This window comes from Lethenteron reissneri, chromosome 65 (assembly GCF_015708825.2).
Source record: "Lethenteron reissneri isolate LAM-NWPU_2019-01 chromosome 65, ASM1570882v1, whole genome shotgun sequence".
NCBI lineage: Eukaryota > Metazoa > Chordata > Hyperoartia > Petromyzontiformes > Petromyzontidae > Lethenteron > Lethenteron reissneri.
This window is the reverse complement of record NC_083843.1, coordinates 7,159,155-7,177,079: the sequence shown is the minus strand read 5'-3', so window position 1 is coordinate 7,177,079 and position 17,925 is coordinate 7,159,155. Positions and strand designations below refer to the sequence as shown.

Genomic DNA, 17,925 nt, shown 5'->3' with positions numbered 1-17,925 from the left:
GAATTTAGCCATGTGGCCAGATGCTCTAGACCAATTTCTCGACCACATCAATTCCATACACCCAGCCATCAGATTCACCATGGAAGTCGAAAATGATGGCAAGCTACCCTTTTTGGATGTCCTAATCAAAAGGAGACCTGATGGTTCAATGAGCCACTCTGTCTACAGGAAAGCCACCCACACGGATGCTTATCTAAAACCGGATTCCCACCACCATCCATCCCAGAAGAATTCCCTCATCAAGACTCTATATCATAGAGCCCAATGCATCTCCGACCATGAACACATTTCCAGTGAACTCAAACACGTACGCCAAGCTCTTAAGGCTAATGGTTACTCCGACTACACAATCCGCAAAGCCATCACTCCAACCATCAAGAAGGATCCTGTTGAGGAGCCTTTCAAGACCATCACCTTACCCTACATTGCTGGGGTCACAAAAAAGATCTCCAAAATCCTGATTAAACACAAGATCCAGGTCCGATTCAACACAGTACAAAAAATCCGTGATCTGGTCCCGTCTGTAAAAGATGTGGTTCCAGACATACAGTACCCTGGCGTCTACAAACTAAGTTGCCTCTGTGGTAGCAGTTACATTGGAGAAACCAAACGACATGTCTCGGACCGCATCCGTGAACATAAGGCAGACCTGAAACACGGTAGGACAAACACCTCAGCCGTGGCAGATCACTGTTACAATTCAGTGGGCTCACATGACATTGACTTCTCCAAGACAGAGGTTCTCTGCAAGCCATCTGGCTATCATGAGAGATTCGTTCATGAGGCGATCCACATATACAAACACAGAGACAATTTCAACCGAGAAGATGGATTCTGGCTTAGCAATCATTGGAAGGACGTAATAAACCATTTCGGATCTTAACTGATTGTGTTCACGTTTACGGTGATTTTCAGACCGCGTTCCACTCACTGGCATGGTGCAGTGTGCAGAGTAATGTATGGTGTCGTAATTGTACAGTAAACATATAGCAGTATGATACACAGTAGGGTGGGTAGAATAATACATAGTGTTATATTAAAATGGATAAGGCAGCAAGTGCAGCAGCAGCAGCAAGTGCAGCAGCAGCAGCAAGTGCAGCAGCAGCAGCAAGTGCAGCAGCAGCAGCAAGTGCAGCAGCAGCAGCAACTGCAGCAGCAGCAACTGCTGCAGCAGCAACTGCTGCAGCAGCAGTAACTGCAGCTCCCTTTGATGCTGTTAATCCTGCATAATGCACATGCATATGCAGTACTAATCACATTCCTGCATTTTCCATAAATATGCTAAATTCCTTTTGATATGCAAATTCCTTTGTCAATGCGCCCAGCTTATATATATGCTCCAAGCTCGTGTGCTGTTTCATTCAGACTCTGTCGCCTCGACGGACCTGGTTTTCACCTGAGGACGGCTGCTTGCGTTGTGGCCGAAACGTCGTGAGAATTGTTTTATTATGTTTTATTTTTATTATTTTATTACTTCCCTTCTACGTGACTTTACCGAAAGAACCAAGAAGATGAATCCCTGCAGTCACGAAAGCTTTAAATCGAAAAATAAATACCTGTTGGTCGGAGTCGAGTACTGCACGAGGTGGCCGATGGCGTGGGCCTTCCCGGACCAAACGGCACAGACCATCACCGATGCCTTCGTGGGAGGCTATGTCCTTGATAAGGGGGCACCGGAGCGGTTGCTCACGGATCAGGGCAGGAATTTCTCCTCACAGCTATTGAAGGACGTCTGCTCTATCCTGGGCACTAAAAAGGTCCGAACATCTCCGTATCATCCCCAGACCGATGGGATGGTAGAGCGACTTAACCGCACCATAGCGGCCATGCTGTCCCAAGTGGTGGACGAAAACCATTCCGACTGGGACCTCCACATTCCATCTGTCTTGGCGGCATACAGGGTGGCCCCACACGTGGCGACGGGGTTCTCGCCGTTTTTCCTGATGTACGGACGGGATCCCGTTCCGCCTATTGAGGTGCAGCTGACGGACATTCCCGCAAGAGCCGACGCATGGCCGAAGGCACTAAAGACCTCCCTCATTTATTTGAGAGAGGCCCGCCAAGCAGCCGAGGCCGCATCGGCCACGAGTCAAGAGAGTAATGTACGGATACGGGAGAGGACAGTGACAGCCAAGCCCTTCAAAGTCGGGGACCAGGCATGGCTACACTGTCCTCAGGTGCCGATTGGCCTCTCACCAAAGCTGCACCGACCCTGGAAAGGGCCGGTCGAGGTCATTAAAGCACTCCGACCGCAGTGCGTCCAGGTCCAACTGGGTAAGCGACGATGGTTTGTACACCCCACCTGCCTTAAGCCATACATCTCTCCACCGTCATCTTCACCAACATCACCACCAACATCACTGCCAACATCATCATCATCCCTACCCAGGCCAAGGTCGCCGACCACCACGCGCCGACCGGCAGGGGGTTCGGTGCCCTGTGTTCCCTTGTCACCTACAGCACCCCATGTGAGGCCTGACGGAGTGGCGGCACGAGCGGGGGCTGGAGAGACAGCGGCGCCAGGCAAGGCGACACCGGCACCACCAAACCAGGGACCGCGACGAGAGGGCCTTCGAAGGAGGGGGCCGCCACGGTCATCTGCTGCCTGTGGATGTCCGGGCTGTTACGGGATGCTGGCTGGAGACCTGGGCAGGCCGCGCCGCAATTGATTTCGTTGTGTTATGTTGCATTGTATGGTTGTGGGGGGGGGTAAGGGCTGTCGTCACTGTCAGTGGTGGGAGGCATGGAGAGATTTAAATGGTCCATGGGGGAGGCAGAACCGAGGACGGTTATTTTTTCTCCGGGGGGGGGGGGGTGATGTAGGGGTGTCAGGGGAAGGATTCCCACCAATAGAGGGGTTAGTGGGAGGGGTGATCGAAGAGATATAAGGAGAGAACGGGCAAGAAGAAGGAGCCTTTGGCGGGAACGATATTGGGACGGCTGGGGACAGGTGTGGATGGAAGGAAAGGAATAAAGGACGATACCCCTGCAATCTGGTGTCGGCTCCTACTTTACATATGGATATCTGAGTGCATTTATGTACATATGTGTATGTTCATGTAGTATAAGCCTATATGTGCGTTTGTTGGTGTAAATGTGTGTGTGTAGTGTGTTAAATTGAGGCGTACACTTGATTTTGGAGGAAACACGTTTATTTACTAATCCCAACAGGGTAACTCTCTACTTAACCGGATAATGACTTAGGGTGGTGACCACACACTGGATGGGATAACTACTAAATCGGACCAGGACAGCCAACACGCTGCCTAGTCCACGTGCGCGAAGACCCGAGACCGAGGACCCAGGATCGAAGACGGCGGATTTCTTCTCAAAGATGAACAGACACGATCACCCTCGGGACTCAGCTTTTATCCGCTGCGATATGACCACGCCCCTTTTCCAGATCCTTCTCGAAGATTCAGGGCCCACATCACGTGTCCCTCTCACCTCTTCTCTGGCCCTCGTTACCACCTCCATCCGGTCACGTGCCCCCTTGGGTTCACCCAGACCAGTGGTCGGGAACCTATGGCTCGCGAGCCATATATGGCTCTTCATGTGACGGCGTATGGCTCCCAGACAATTTTGAGTTGAAAAAAAAATATTTAAAAAATTTAAAATAAAATCAGTTTGGAACTGATTTTAAAAAACTTGTAATATTGCTTAATAATACTGTGTCATTTTAAAGTAAACAGAAATTAGTTTTGGAGATAAATTTCACGGGTCACGGGTCCCGTGACCAGAAGTCGCATTAAACGTAAGACATTTAATTTATTATACGTTAAAAATACTATATGGCTCTCAATGAAATATATTTAGAAATATTTGGCTTTTATGGCTCTCCCAGTCAAAAAGGTTCCCGACCCCTGACCCGGACTGTTATCTGTTCACCAGACCTCTCTCACACTGCCACCGGGGCTATGCCCTCTATCGAGCCCTTCCATGGCATACTCACTCTGCTGCTAGAGAGAGGCTCCGCACAGACATTACCACTCTTCACTCGATACTGTCGCTACACTATAGAGCGCAGGGGTCGGGAACCTTTTTGATAAAAGCCAAATATTTCTAAATATATTTCATTGAGAGCCATATAGTATTTTTAACGTATAATAAATTAAATATGTCTTACTTTTAATGCGACTTCTGGTCACGGGACCCGTGACCCGTGAAATTTATCTTCAAAACGAATTTCTGTTTACTTTAAAATGACACAGTATTATTAAGCAATATCACAAGTATTTTAAAATCAGTTCCAAACTGATTTTTTTTTCAACTCAAAATTGTCTGGGAGCCATACGCCGTCACCGGAAGAGCCATATATGGCTCGCGAGCCATAGGTTCCCGACCGCTGCTATAGTGCCTTCATTTATGTCACTACACATGCGTATATTACAAAGTAAGAATATATTTGTACACTGTATGTGTGTTTATTCGTGTGTATGTAAATGCAAAATGTGTGTACGTGTGTCAGTATTTATGTGCATATAAAAACATAAATACTGTATGTTTCAGAATGTGTGCGAATGTATAGTAAAGTTTATGCGAATTGTGTATATGTGTAATTCTGTTTGTTTTTGACTGTACACTAAGTATAATACAGCACTGCAGATACGTATATGTGTGAATGAAAAAAGCAAGTGAAAATGTGTTAGTCTGAAGATTTGTACCTATGTGAAAATATATTATAATGAAAATGTGTGTATTTCCACGTGGATGTGTATGGGTCTGGATTGTCTGTTGATCTCTGTATGTATGTATGTATACTGAACTTCTTTTGCACCGTACGCAGCCAACCCTGATAATCTGTGGGTCTCTATAGGTCTGGGTGTCTGTGGGTCTCTGTATACGTATGTGTTGAACTTCGTTCGCACCGTACGTAGCCAACCCTGCTAATCTGTGGGTCTCTATGGGTATGGGTTGTCTGGGGGTCTCTGTATACCTATGTGTGTTGAACTTCTTTCACACTGTACGTATCTAACGTGCTAATCTATGGGTCTCTATGGGTAAGGGTTGTTTGTGGGTCTCTGTGTGTAAGTATGTTGAACTTATTTCACACCGTACGTAGCCAACCATGCTAATCCAACCATGCTAAGAAATTGGTTTGTTAATCTATATTTAAAAGTTAATATCTCCCGGTGGCTTCCGAATAATATGTAAAAATAAAGAACTTATCCTGTACATCTCAAAACCTGTAGGACACTTCCCGACAAGGTAGAAAGTCAAAATTTGCTGCACATTTAGCTTTTGGAACACAACAGGAACAAAACATCTTAAAATCCTGACATTTTTTTATTTTAGGTGCCCCATGAACACGATTGTGAATGGTGTCATTCAGAAACCATTCAAACGTTAGAAGGCAAGCGAAATTTAATCTAGAACCACTTTTATACATTTTATTTTTATGTTGTTCAAACATAATTTGAAAAGGTAACACATCAGAAAACTTCCCCTCGCAAAGTATAAAGTTCGTTAATTTTGTTCTTTCTGATGAAGAACGGAATATTTAAATTGAGTGCTTTCCAATGGGTACGTATTTAAATGTAAGAAGTTGAATCATGTTGTCAACAATTTTCGTGTTTTTTGCGGAAAAATACTAATTCTTGGAATAGTTGTTCGTGGTCTGATCGTAGATAAAATTAAATAAATCGCTTTAGGTTAATTATTATATTCATTGAAAATTTTCCCTGGCGAAGACAGCCTTCATGAACAAATAAAACCATGCTATTTCGAGGTGCGGAAATAAAATATGATAATATATGATCTTGGAGTTCAGGATTGGCTCAAGAAATCCTGGCTGCTGATGAGAGCTAATGTCGAAACCGTCTAATCAATGCCGCTCATAATCAACGTTTTTGGGTTTAGATGGCGTTATTTATAAATGTGTCGTAACCCTCCACCACCCGACACGGCCAATTAGTAAAAATGTGTCACGTTGACAAAGACAAATAGTTCACTGCTTTAGCCCACCGGTGTGTTGAAGCCACAACATTTACAATTTGAGTACGCCGTTTCGCTGGTAATTGCAACCAGCATCATCGGGCAATTCGCCAGAATGGTGAGGCTCTGCTGTGTCTCCCGTTCTTATATAGAGCAGCAGCAGGGTGACGTCATCATTAACTCATTAACTCATCAGGTGCAAAGATTCAAGGGGGAGTGATTGTAATTATATACTAGATTAGTAATCAGGCTATTGTTACGATGCGAGTTGTAGATTAGCAATCATTTGGAATGTGTTTTATTGTGATTATGCTACATTAGTAATCAGTTAGTGGTTGTTTCCCTTATAAGGAATTGTAATGTATCTTATTTAATAATGCCGCTCATAAGATGCCCTCCCAGATGGGGTTGAGAGTCAAAATTCCGTAATTTTTTTTACGTGGGCAGACCGGATATTCGAATGTGACGGGTGGCGGAAATCGTCTGCCTGCCTAATTTGTAATACTCCCCGTAACGACCCGAACCACTACAGTGTGTGAGTGTTATCAGTCGCGCACACACAGCGTAATATTTTCCGTCACCGCAATAAAGGAAGTGAATCGAGTCTGGTGGTGAAACCATAAAAACGCACAGTGTTTGGTGCCATTTTCAAAATTAAACCAAAAAAACCCCTATTATCATTCCTTATCGGCCATGGTCAATCTACTGCTTAATGAAATGCCTCCTCAAAGCCACCACCGCATTACCGAAAACTCTATGGTGGCTAGGATATGTTAACTCCCTCGCCTGCTATACAGGAGGTCGTGGGTTCAATCCCGACCCTGACGATGCCTGCTGCTGCTGTATATTTGGAGTTTGCGTCTCTCTCTCTCATCATCATCACGGTGGCTAGGAGATGTTAACTACCTCACCTGGTATACAGGAGGATCGTGGGTTCGATCCCGACCCCTGTATATTTGGAGTTTGCGTGTCTCTTCCTCATCATCATCACGGTGGCTGGGAGATGTTAACTACCTCGCCTGGTATGCAGAGGGACGTAGCGGTGTCTCTCTGCCCATGGTCGTGGATTTTTCTCCAGGTCCTCCGTTTTTTCTCTCTCCACATTTAGAATCGACGTCACGCGTTTGGAATATTTGGCTGCTTGAAATCTCCACTCGATAGCCACCACTTCATTGAGCTGCCATCGTTTGTGATGGCCAGGTCTCTTCTGAAAAAAGAGCTAAACAGTAGCTCAGTGTGGCCTTCCACCTGGTCAAATAAAAAATAATATTTAAACATACTTTTTTTTAAAACACGCTTTAATGAAATGTATCGTAGGAGTATTGGCAGAACTCCACGACTCCAGGAAGTGGCCTGAAGCTTGCCATAACGTAAGGGACCGTGTTGATTTACAGCCAACGTGAGTTGAACGTGGACAATTAGACCCAAGCCGAAACATAACATATACAAAAGATTGTTTTAGAATATATATATATATATTTTTAATGATAGAATATAGTATTGTCATCAGTATGACATACGTATGCCAAGTTTGCAGCCGATACGACATTGGGAAGTGGGTAAAATTGAGTTACAAGATTTGAGGATACAACAGAGTGAGTTAAATAACAGCGTGTGAATAAAAAGTGTCGTTTTAGTGTGGGTCTCTGTTGGTCTCTGTTGGTTACTGTGAGTGTCCGTGGGTCTCTATGGTTCTATATAGGTATCTGGATCTCTGTGGGTCTCTGTTGGTTACTGTGAGTGTCCGTGGGTCTCTATGGTTCTATATAGGTCTCTGTGGGCCTCTTATGAGTCTGTAGAATCAACGTCACGCGTGGGAGGACTGGTGTCACTTAACGTAAGGGGGGAAGGATAACTCTGGATGTCTGAAACATATTTTTTCTTTATTAAAATCCCACAGTTGCAATCGGTAGCAAAACCATTCATAGCAGCCCTGCTTTTGCGGTCTAAAGTTTGATTCGTTAGAAACGGTTGAATATTCAAAAACAACGTCTCCTATTGTGGCCTAAAATTGCGTCGTTATCGACAGTTGAACATTCAAAAGCGGTGTTCCGGTCTGGGTGTCAAAACATAAAACACAATAAAAGATACATTTTATTTACACTTAATGCGCACCGTAACATTTTGTAAACACCACGTGCAATCAATGATAGAGGTCTGTTTGGTTTAGTTCGCGTATAATATAAATGTGGTGTCGTTAAACCCGCCACCACCCGACACAGCCAATCAGTAAGGTTTGTCACGTAAACAGAACGTGCCAATTCGTTACTAGTTCAGCGCTAACCGATTGTGTTGGAGAGTAAACCCACTACAACATTTACAGTTCCAGTAGCGTGACTTTTCGCCGGTAAATCACAACAACAACTGCCAACATTGTCAGGCCACAGCCACGCCAGAGATCTGGAGAAATCCTCCTTCTGTTTCGTTCTTAAACGAGAACATACTGGCACCACGTGCAAGTTTGTTCTCGTTTTCACGATGACTGTGCGGGTGTCTCCAACTTTCTGAATGAAAAGTTAATTACAGAACCATAAAGCCACAACTTTCGTGCTTTTCAACCTCTTTGGACATGGTTAGCTTCCCCGAAACTTTACACAATCAAGAAGTGTGTATGTGTGTGTGAGTAGTGTGTGTGAGAGTGTGCGTTTAAAAAAAAATACTGTTCAGTTAAACGTCTCAAGTCCATCAAATGCATGATCGGGTGTCCGTTGATCATAATTCAGTTTTATTTGCTATTTAATTTTACTCAATATAGAGCCGCTGCGATTATAAGACTTTGTGTGTACATTACAAAGCCGATATGTGCAGCGAGGCTGACGTGATGCTTTCTCTCAGAACAGAACAAGTTTGCTATTAGCCTCTGCTGTGTAGGCAGCAACTCAGGTGGTGGGCAGAGGGCAAACAGGCGATGTCAGAACATGGGTGCTATTAGCTTGCACACTACTGCCACTTTACCCCTGTACGACATGGTGCTAGACAAGGTTGTCCAGAGTGAGATCCTCCTAGTTGAGATCCAGGTCTCGCACTTCATCACATAGATACACTTCCAGGTAGCGCACAGGTCCTCTGCTCAAGGAGAACTCCTTGGCTGCGGCTGAAAGATCACTTGTATGCCAGGCCCCAATTAAAATGCCTGCACACATATTCCAGTTCAGCTGTGCAGAGGAAGCTGAAGAGTAAATATCTTGGCAGGCACGCAACTTGCTTACGTCTGTCATGTGTCGGATAATTAGGACTTTTTCATCTGCATGAGCAGACAGAGTTATTTTCATGTCTGGCTCCTTAAGGACTAGCCCTGGAAGCCTTCTCCTTAGCAGGCACGGAAGAGGTTCCAGGACAACTGAATAAAGCTGCCATGACAGGAGAGAGCCTTGCCTAATCCCTCAGCTCAAATAAATGGGTGCACGTAGAGACCCGTTCACCTTTCTAAGACATTCTGCACTACTGTAAAGCAATGCAATGTGCTGAAGGAAGTTTCCTTCCAGTCCAAATGCACTCAAAGTACCCAGGAGGTATGTATGGTCTACACTATCAAAAGCCTTCTCGTGATTTGGGAGACAGGACTGCTAGTGGGATCTTTAAGCATCTGGACAAGATGATAAGGTCTGGATGATTAGATCTCTTACGATGAATATATTGTCTTGGATTGTGCATCCCGGAACAGTGTGTGACTGGTCCCTGTGAATGATGTGTGCTAGAACGACTTTGAGCCTATGTGATAGCACTCTTGCTAGAATCTCATAGTCATTACATAGCAAAGACACGGAGCGCCAGTTCCTCAGGTGCCGCAGATCATCCTTTTTTGGTATGAGGCAAAGTATCGCCCTCCTGCAGGATTTTGGCATATCGCCTTTGTCCAGTGCTTTGGTTAGCACTTGCAGATATTCATCCTTAAGGAGCTCCCAGAAACTGCTGTAATACTCCATCGTAAGGCCATCGAGTCCAGGTGATTTATTTCGACCCAGTCCTTCAAGGGCTTCTTCTTCTCCTTCCAGTGTCTTGTTCATGAAGTTCCGGGTTATTGGGGCTTAATTTCGGTAACTCTCGCCATAGTTCTTGTTGAGCAGAAGGAGACGCAGATTCGGGAAGAACCGATCTTAGTAGAATTCCCTCGTCACTCCGCTCAGGCTTTGTCCAATAACCAGCTAACCACCTCTATTGTACAGGCACGGTTTGACCGGCCCCACCTCTTTTCAATGCTGGCAAATAATTTGAGGCCTACATCAGCCTCCTTGAGAAAGCTGGACTCTCGATTGTATGTTAAGCCCCTTCAGCTTCGTGCACATGGACTTTTCGAAGTAACTCGTTTGCTTCCTCATATCTGTGTATCGCAGCAACATGGCCTGGGCTAAGTTCAGCCTTCAGCTCTAGGACCTCCCTGTCCAGTGCAGCAATATTGGACTTGGCTTCTATGGACCTTCATTTTGAGTAGCATTGGCTTAGAAGCTATAGTTTACCCTGCTTGCTTGCCCATCGCCACGTAAATAACCTCTTGTTGTAACAGCTGTCTCACTGGTTCAGCAGTTCCACTGCTGGATTATTTTTTCTGCCTGAGGACGACCGCTTGTGTTGCGATTGAAACGTCGTGATATATAATTTTTATTTTATTTATGTTTCTATCTATATGATCTTACCGAAATAACAAAAGAGTGTGGAGGGAAACTGGAGGATCCAGATAAAAATCCACGCAACCATGGGGAGAGAGAAAACACGCACACTCCAAATATACAGCAGGCATCAGGGTCGGGAACCAACCCACGGCCTCCTGCATACCAGGCGAGGGAGTTAACATATCCTAGCCATGGTCATAGCTCAACAACAAAGTGAATTATCATCATCACGTGGGAAATGTATAGCAGCCAAGTCCGTTGGAACTTGCTGGGGGTGGGTGAGTTGGGTAACTTCCTTGTTCCCCATTTATTTATTTTTAAAACGAGCTGCTTGCACTGCGTTGTGGCTTGGCCTTGAATTCGAGCGCTGCTGCTGCTGCTACTACTGCTGTCGCTTACCTGCGTCTGCATCGAGACCGAACCCACACCGTGTCAACCCGTACGGTTTACCCCGTATTCTTATACAGGGAAATTGAGTTTGCAGGTCCATACGGCATACATCCGTTTCAATACGGACAAACGAAAATATTCTCCCTTGTGACGGGACCTCGTGGGATGAACGTTGCGATTTATACGGGGCACGGGGTGACCATTAAGGTCTGAATTGGTCTGTAGAAAGGTAGGGCACTGATAGGGTACCTGAACCTGCAACCCGAGCAGAATAGACAACAATGTCGTCCTTGACGTCTTTCCTCTCTGGTCAAAAAGACCTCCTGCCCACCTTCGAAACGCTCATCACGGGCGTGCTCATACCCATCATGTCTAGCCTGACGGGTGTCTACTTTAACATGCTCGCCTTCCGCTGCCCCTGCGCCCCGGCCGAGAATGTCGAGTATGGCTGGAAAGCTCTGTTCATCCCTTTCGCCATCATCCTCATGGTGTCTTTCGCCATCCAGCTGAGGTCGATCGCGGTGGTGAACAGATCGCTGTGCCGCGACTCCGTGTGCCCCCACATGTGCCTCTTCCCGTTCACGGCGTTCATGAAGCACGGGGCTTTCATCGTTGCGTCGCTCGCTTGGATCGTCGTTGCCTACTTCCACGGCAATGTGCCGATCTGCATCGAGGTCATGAGCCTGGACTGGCGCCACCGCTTCTCGGTGCTCGCCCCGAGCCTCTCGCGCATGAGCGAGGAGGAGAGACGCGGGGTGCTTGCCATGGTGCCCTGCGCGAATCAGGATCCTCTGCAAGGACTCGTCCCCAACGGCACCAGCAAGGAGGTGCAGTTGGTTATCGTCAACTACCTCCACGCGACCGCTCAGGTACACACTTTGAGCAAAGCACACAGAAAGGCGATGAGTGGGAATGCGACGTGCGAATCGCTACGGTTGGTTGTCGGTGCGATGACCGTGTGTGTTGTTGGCGGTGGCTAGGAGGTGTTAAGTACATCGCCTGCTACAAAAAAGAGTGCGTGGATTTGATCCTGATTCCTGATACTGTTTATTTGGATCTTCTTGGTTCTTTCGGTAAAAGCACGTAGAAGGGAAGTAATAAAATAATAAAAATAAAACATTATAAAACACAACGCAAGCAGCCGTCCTCAGGTGACATGTTCTTCACCTGAGGACGGCTGCTTGCGTTGTGGCCTAAACGTCGTGAGAATTATTTTATTATGTTTCATTTTTATTATTTTATTACTTCCCTTCTACGTGACGACTTTACCGAAAGAACCAAGGAGATGAATCCGTGCAGTCACGAAAGCTTTAAATCGAAATGTTTATTTGGAGTTAGCGGATCTCTCTCCCTGTGGTCGCGTAGATTTTTCTCCAGGACCTCTGGTTTTCCCCTCCACATTTAGAATCGACATCATGCGTTTAGAGTATTTAGGTACTGCCTTAAATTGCCACACGATGATCAGCCGCTTTGTTATGCTATCATTTGTGATAACCAGGTCGCTTCTGATAAAGAGCCGTGCAGCTCAGTGGGGCCCTTAGTTTAGTGCCAATCTTTATCATGTCATATTACTCTGGAGACCAGGAGATTCGATGATAATCAATGTTCATCGACAGAGTGGGTAACGTTAAAAGCTGCTGCCATCTTCCTCCACTACAGTCATAGGAAAGGAGATGAAGAAGGAGATCACGTCGCGAAATTTTTAATCGTATCTTGTGAAAGTTTACACGACGGGGAAAACGTACCTTCCATTGCCTTCGCCCCACATCGGTGGCGTTCAAGGCCTATGCTGTTAAAATTTCAAACATTTTCCTCGTCGCGTTATTAATTTGTATTTTATTTTACCAGGCGTCAAGCTCTACTGAGCTGTGTAGCTCTTTTTACACGCTTTTATTTAACTCACTCTGTTGTTGTATCCTAAAATCTTGTTACTCAATTTTAACCCACTTCCCAATGTGATATCGACTGTAAACTTGGTATACTTACGTGATGCTGATGAAAATGCTATATTCTATCATGAAAAATAACATATATATGTTTTAACATTTTTTTATATGTTATGTTTCGGCTTGGGTCTAAATGTCCTCGGTCAACTGACGTTGGCTGTAAATCACCACGGTCCCTAACGTTGTGGCAATCTTCGGGGCCACTTCCTGGAGTCGTGGAGTTCTTCCATTACGAGTACATTTCATAAAAGCGTGTATAAAAAAAGTTTTTTTTTAAACATTACTTATTAAGAAGCAACCTGGTCATCACAGATGGTAGCTCAACGACGTGTCTGATATCATCAGAGTGTGGATATTTTTTGCAGCAGCAGCCAAATAATCTAAGCGTGTGTGACATTGATTCCAAATGTGAAGAGAAAAACTGGAGGATAACATCTCGCCACTACGGCGCGCCAGTTTGTGGTTTGCGGCTTTTTCAATTAAAATAAAAACGCAGCCTGGTTGCGCGCTGGAACAACAACAGCAACAGTGTCCCGAATATAAACTATAAACTCTATTTTAATTTTACCAGGTAAGGGCCCAATGAGCTACTACATAGCTATCTTTCAGAAGCGACCTAGCCATGATAGCTCAAAGAATCATCACGTGAACATTTATAGCAGCAGCCGAATATTCTAAACGCGTGACGCTGATTCCAAATGTGTAGGACCCAGAGAAAATCCATGCGACCATGGGGAGAGAGACACCGCAAACTCCAAATATGCAATAGGCATCAGGGTCGGGATCGAATCCAGAACCTCCAGTATACCAGACGAGGTTTGTTAACATCTCCTAGCAACCGCGGGAGTATGAGGGCCATTAATGAGATTTAAAGTTACAAATTAAATGTGGTTTGAATTATTCTTATTAAGAGTACAATGACGCCGACATACAGTGTACTCGGAGCCTTTTATTTGACACAGCACCAACACTAGGCCCGGCTTCTTGCTTGCCTCTTGAAGCTCGGTACGCTACCCTCCCCTTGTGCTTCTCCCCTTTAAATACTTTTCGAGCCCACGTCTCTGGAAGCTTCCCTTGCTCCGCTCCTTTCGCCGAGTCCTCGCCCTTCTCCCTCAATGGTTGCCAACCGTCACCTTAGCGCTCAACCTCCGCTTGATCCTCTCCTCCAATCCCTTTAAACCTTCGCCTCCCGACCAATCCCTGTGGAGGCCTCTCTGCACCAATGGGAAGCCATTGGCTGCTTCCTGGCTGTCTGTCTACCCAAACGTTTGCTTCCGGTGAGTGGTCAGTTGCCTCGGTTATTACAATAGTGTATATATACTGTAATGCAAGAAAAAAGTTGCACATAGAAGACCTGATGCAGGCAGTGATGAGAAGGAAATTGGCACTAATGTTGACACCATATGTAGGATGGACACAATAGGAAGATTAAAGGTGTTGTTAAAAATATATGGAAGGAACCAGATAGAGAGGGAAATAATATGGAGGGAAGACCTCACATAGATATGGCTTGACGACGACATCGCAAGAGATTGGTGCCAGAATGATGGGGCCACTGCTAGAGCAGAGTGACACTACAAGACAGAGAGAGGAAAGTGGAAACACCAAATGACGAAATGTGTAGTGGTCACACACTACTACTACTATGGTTTATCTGCCCATGGATCGTGATGATGATACACTACACTATTATACACTACACTACTAAACACTACACTATTATGCACGACACTACTAAACACTACACTATTATTCACTACTTTTCTATACACTGCACTATTATAAACTACACTACTATACACTGCACTATATACTTAGCACAAATATACATTAAACTACTATACACTACACTACTATACACTGCACTATACACGCCACTAATATACACCGTACACACTCCACGATAATCATGTGGCACTACCTGAGCAGAGTGGCACTATAAGACTAAGAAAGGAAAGCAGAAACATAAAATGACGAAACGTGCAGTGGACACCTACTCCTACGGGTTATCCGCCCCATGGATCGTGATGATGATATAATGTTGTCCGTCTCTGAATTGTAATTCTTAAATGTGTTTTTTTGTTTTAATGTTAAGTCAAAATCAATTAGTCTCTGCTGCTGTCTCCAGTTGCCTAGGTGAAGAGTAAGCAACGTTTTGGTCAATCCTAGCCAACTGGCTCAAACACGTAGTACACTAACACAGGCAGATTAATAGAGGTACATAGAGACTAATAAAGGCTCATAGAGATACACATTGACTATGGGTCCGGGTGGCCGTGGGTCGCAGTGTACGTATTATTTCACACCGTACGTATCCAACCGTGCCAATCTGTGGTTCTCTGTGGGCCCCTATGGGTTTATGTGTGTTTATATGTGTCTATGTGGATCTCTATGGTTTTGGGTGTCTGTGGGTCTCTATATATGTATCTTTGTTGACCTTTTTAGCACTGTACGTAGCCAACCGTGCTAATGTGTGGATATCTGTAGGTCTCTATGGGTGTCTCTGTGGGTGTCTCTGGGTCTGGGTGTCTGGTCTCTATGTAAGTATGTTGAAATTGTTGCACTGTACATAGCCAATCATGCTAATCTGTGGGCCTCTGTAGGTCTTTATGGATGTCTCTATGGGTCTGGGTGCCTCTAGGTCTCTATGTATGTACGTATGTTGAAATTATTTTGCACTGTACGAATGTAACGGTGCTAATCTGTGGGTCTCTGTAGGTCTTTATGGGTGTCGTTATGGTTATGGGTGTCTGTGGGTCTCTGTGTATGTGCAGTGAGTTCAATTCATGCGCACACTGGAACTTTGGGAGGCAACACTATTTATTATTGACACAACGGGTAACTCTTAACATTACACATAGGGTGGTGACCACCGACCTATCCTCGCTAACACCCCCTATCACTCGCTAACACTGACACTCTCATACGACTAGCGTGGCCAAGCCAGGAGGGCTCCTGGTTGGCCACGCTGACTTGAGTCTTGACTCTACTTTTTCATGATGGCATCTTCACGAGGCATCTTTATCCCGGACCCGAGTAGCCCCGCACCAGGTGTGGAGCCCGCTTATATTCGCCTTGGCGTGCCCGAGCAACGCCCACTTTCTCGAATCCTCGAGAAGGTTCAGCCCCTGGCCATGCGACCCCCAAGGTCCCCTTGGGGTCCCCGGCCCCCACCTTTATCCGGTCACGTGTCTGGCCGGGTTCACACAGAGTGCCATGACCTGACACAACCCCTGTGGCACTGGCGACAGCCTCCCGGCTCCCCGACCCGGCTGTGACGTCATTCCAATATACCTGACGTAGTGACGTCATGTGTGTACAGGCTCACACAGTCACTGCATATGTATGTTGAAATTATTTCGTACCATATGAAACCAACCGTGCTAATCTGTGGGTCTCTGTAGGTATTTACTGGTGTCTCTATGAATATCTCTATGGATCTGGGTGTTTGTGGGTCTCTGTGCATGCATGTTGAACTTCTTCCTCCACCGTACATAGCCAACTGTGCTAATCAGAGTACAACCAAGTTGGTTCATTTTGCTTTTTTTATGTCTGTTTTTGTTTCTGTCTCAGGACACGGCATGGCTATTTTTGCTAGCCATGACAGTCGACATACTCCTCATGCTCTCTGTTCAGAAGCTCATCTTCAAGAATATCGCTCAGGTTCAGGACAAATACGTGCAGTGTGAGGAGCAGTTAATCAGAGAGAAGACGGAGGAGCTGCAGCCCTCTCCACATCTGGGCAAGTCGATGCCGGGGCAACCACCCCAGCCGAGGGATGTAGAGGAGACTGAAATGGCACAGCTTCTGTGCAGCGGCAACGAGACACAAAAACAGGACAAGCAAGGGAACCAACAGATGGTTTAAATCCGGACAGTAATGCTGTGGTGGATGTGAGCAAAGCCATGAAGGGAAGGCCAATTTCAAGTGGCTATACTGCTCATGGTGACTGTAGCCACTGCAGAGGTAAAATGGGGTCTCTAGATGGGTGTAGGGGGCTGGTAACCCCTCCTGCTTCAATTCAACTACCACAAAACTACTTGCAAAATATCGAACTAAGCTGGTACAGGAAAACCCGGCGGGAAAGCCGTCTATGACAACTCCCACCACTCCTCACCTTCTCATAAACCCGAGGTGGCTGCTTACCCCCTCACTGAAGATGAACATCAATGGAGGGATTAGGCAAGATGCCTGCTACAGGTGCTAACTAAAGTGACCCCTCGAGATAGAGCAATCCTGTTGGGTGACTGTAATGCCCGAGTTGGTCATGATGCTGGCACATGGGATGGAGTGATTGGAAGATATGAGCCAAATTAGGTAAATAACAACGGTAGGAGGCTGCTCGACTTCTGTGTAGCCCATTGGCTTGTAATTACCAACCACACTGTTCTGGAATTGGCGCATCCACACAACATAATGGATGGATGTCGGGTCCAAACAAGAACATCTGCTGGACTATATAGTAACGGAACAGTGGATGCAGGTACATGTCCTTGACACCAGGACCTACCTTGAAGCTGATCTGCTGCCCACTGACCATCGGCTTATCATCTGTAAGATGCACATAGCAATCTTCCATTTAATCCCACAATGGCCTGATCTCAGCTAGCTGATGACAGTGGCAAGCACGAATTTCATCATTGCTTGCAGCTAGGATTGGCATCGTCCCCCCCACCTCCTTCTGATTCCAAGGGGGGATGGGTGAGGTTTAGGACTGTGGCTCATGCAGCTACAATGGCTGCTTTGGGTACAAGGTCCGAACCTCCCCAAAGACCCTGGCTGATAGAGGAGGTGTTCTGGCTGGCTGGGAAAAAGTGACAGGCCCAATCCCACCGTCTACGGCATTCCATGTCGAAGATTGAGGAGGCTTACCGCAGCCTTCACTCGGAGGATTGGAGAGCCATGTGGTGCTTCAAGGATGAGTGGTGGTGGCGAGTTGCAGAGGAGATGGAGTCTGCCTCACTAGCCCACGATCATAAATCACTCTTTAACTCCAGCTAAAAAGTTACTTGCATCGCCACACCTATCACCATTCTTAGGGCAAG

The 17,925-nt window shown here is 45.9% G+C and overlaps 1 protein-coding gene across 1 annotated transcript; it reads left to right on the top strand.

Annotated features, from left to right (window-relative positions):
* Positions 1 to 10,908: 10,908 nt before the first annotated feature.
* Positions 10,909 to 16,747, top strand: LOC133359453 (uncharacterized). Its single transcript, XM_061577869.1, has 2 exons — positions 10,909 to 11,803; positions 16,454 to 16,747. Exons 1-2 carry the CDS (start codon positions 11,216 to 11,218, stop codon positions 16,745 to 16,747), a joined length of 882 nt encoding a protein of 293 aa, XP_061433853.1. The 5' UTR covers positions 10,909 to 11,215.
* Positions 16,748 to 17,925: the final 1,178 nt, after the last annotated feature.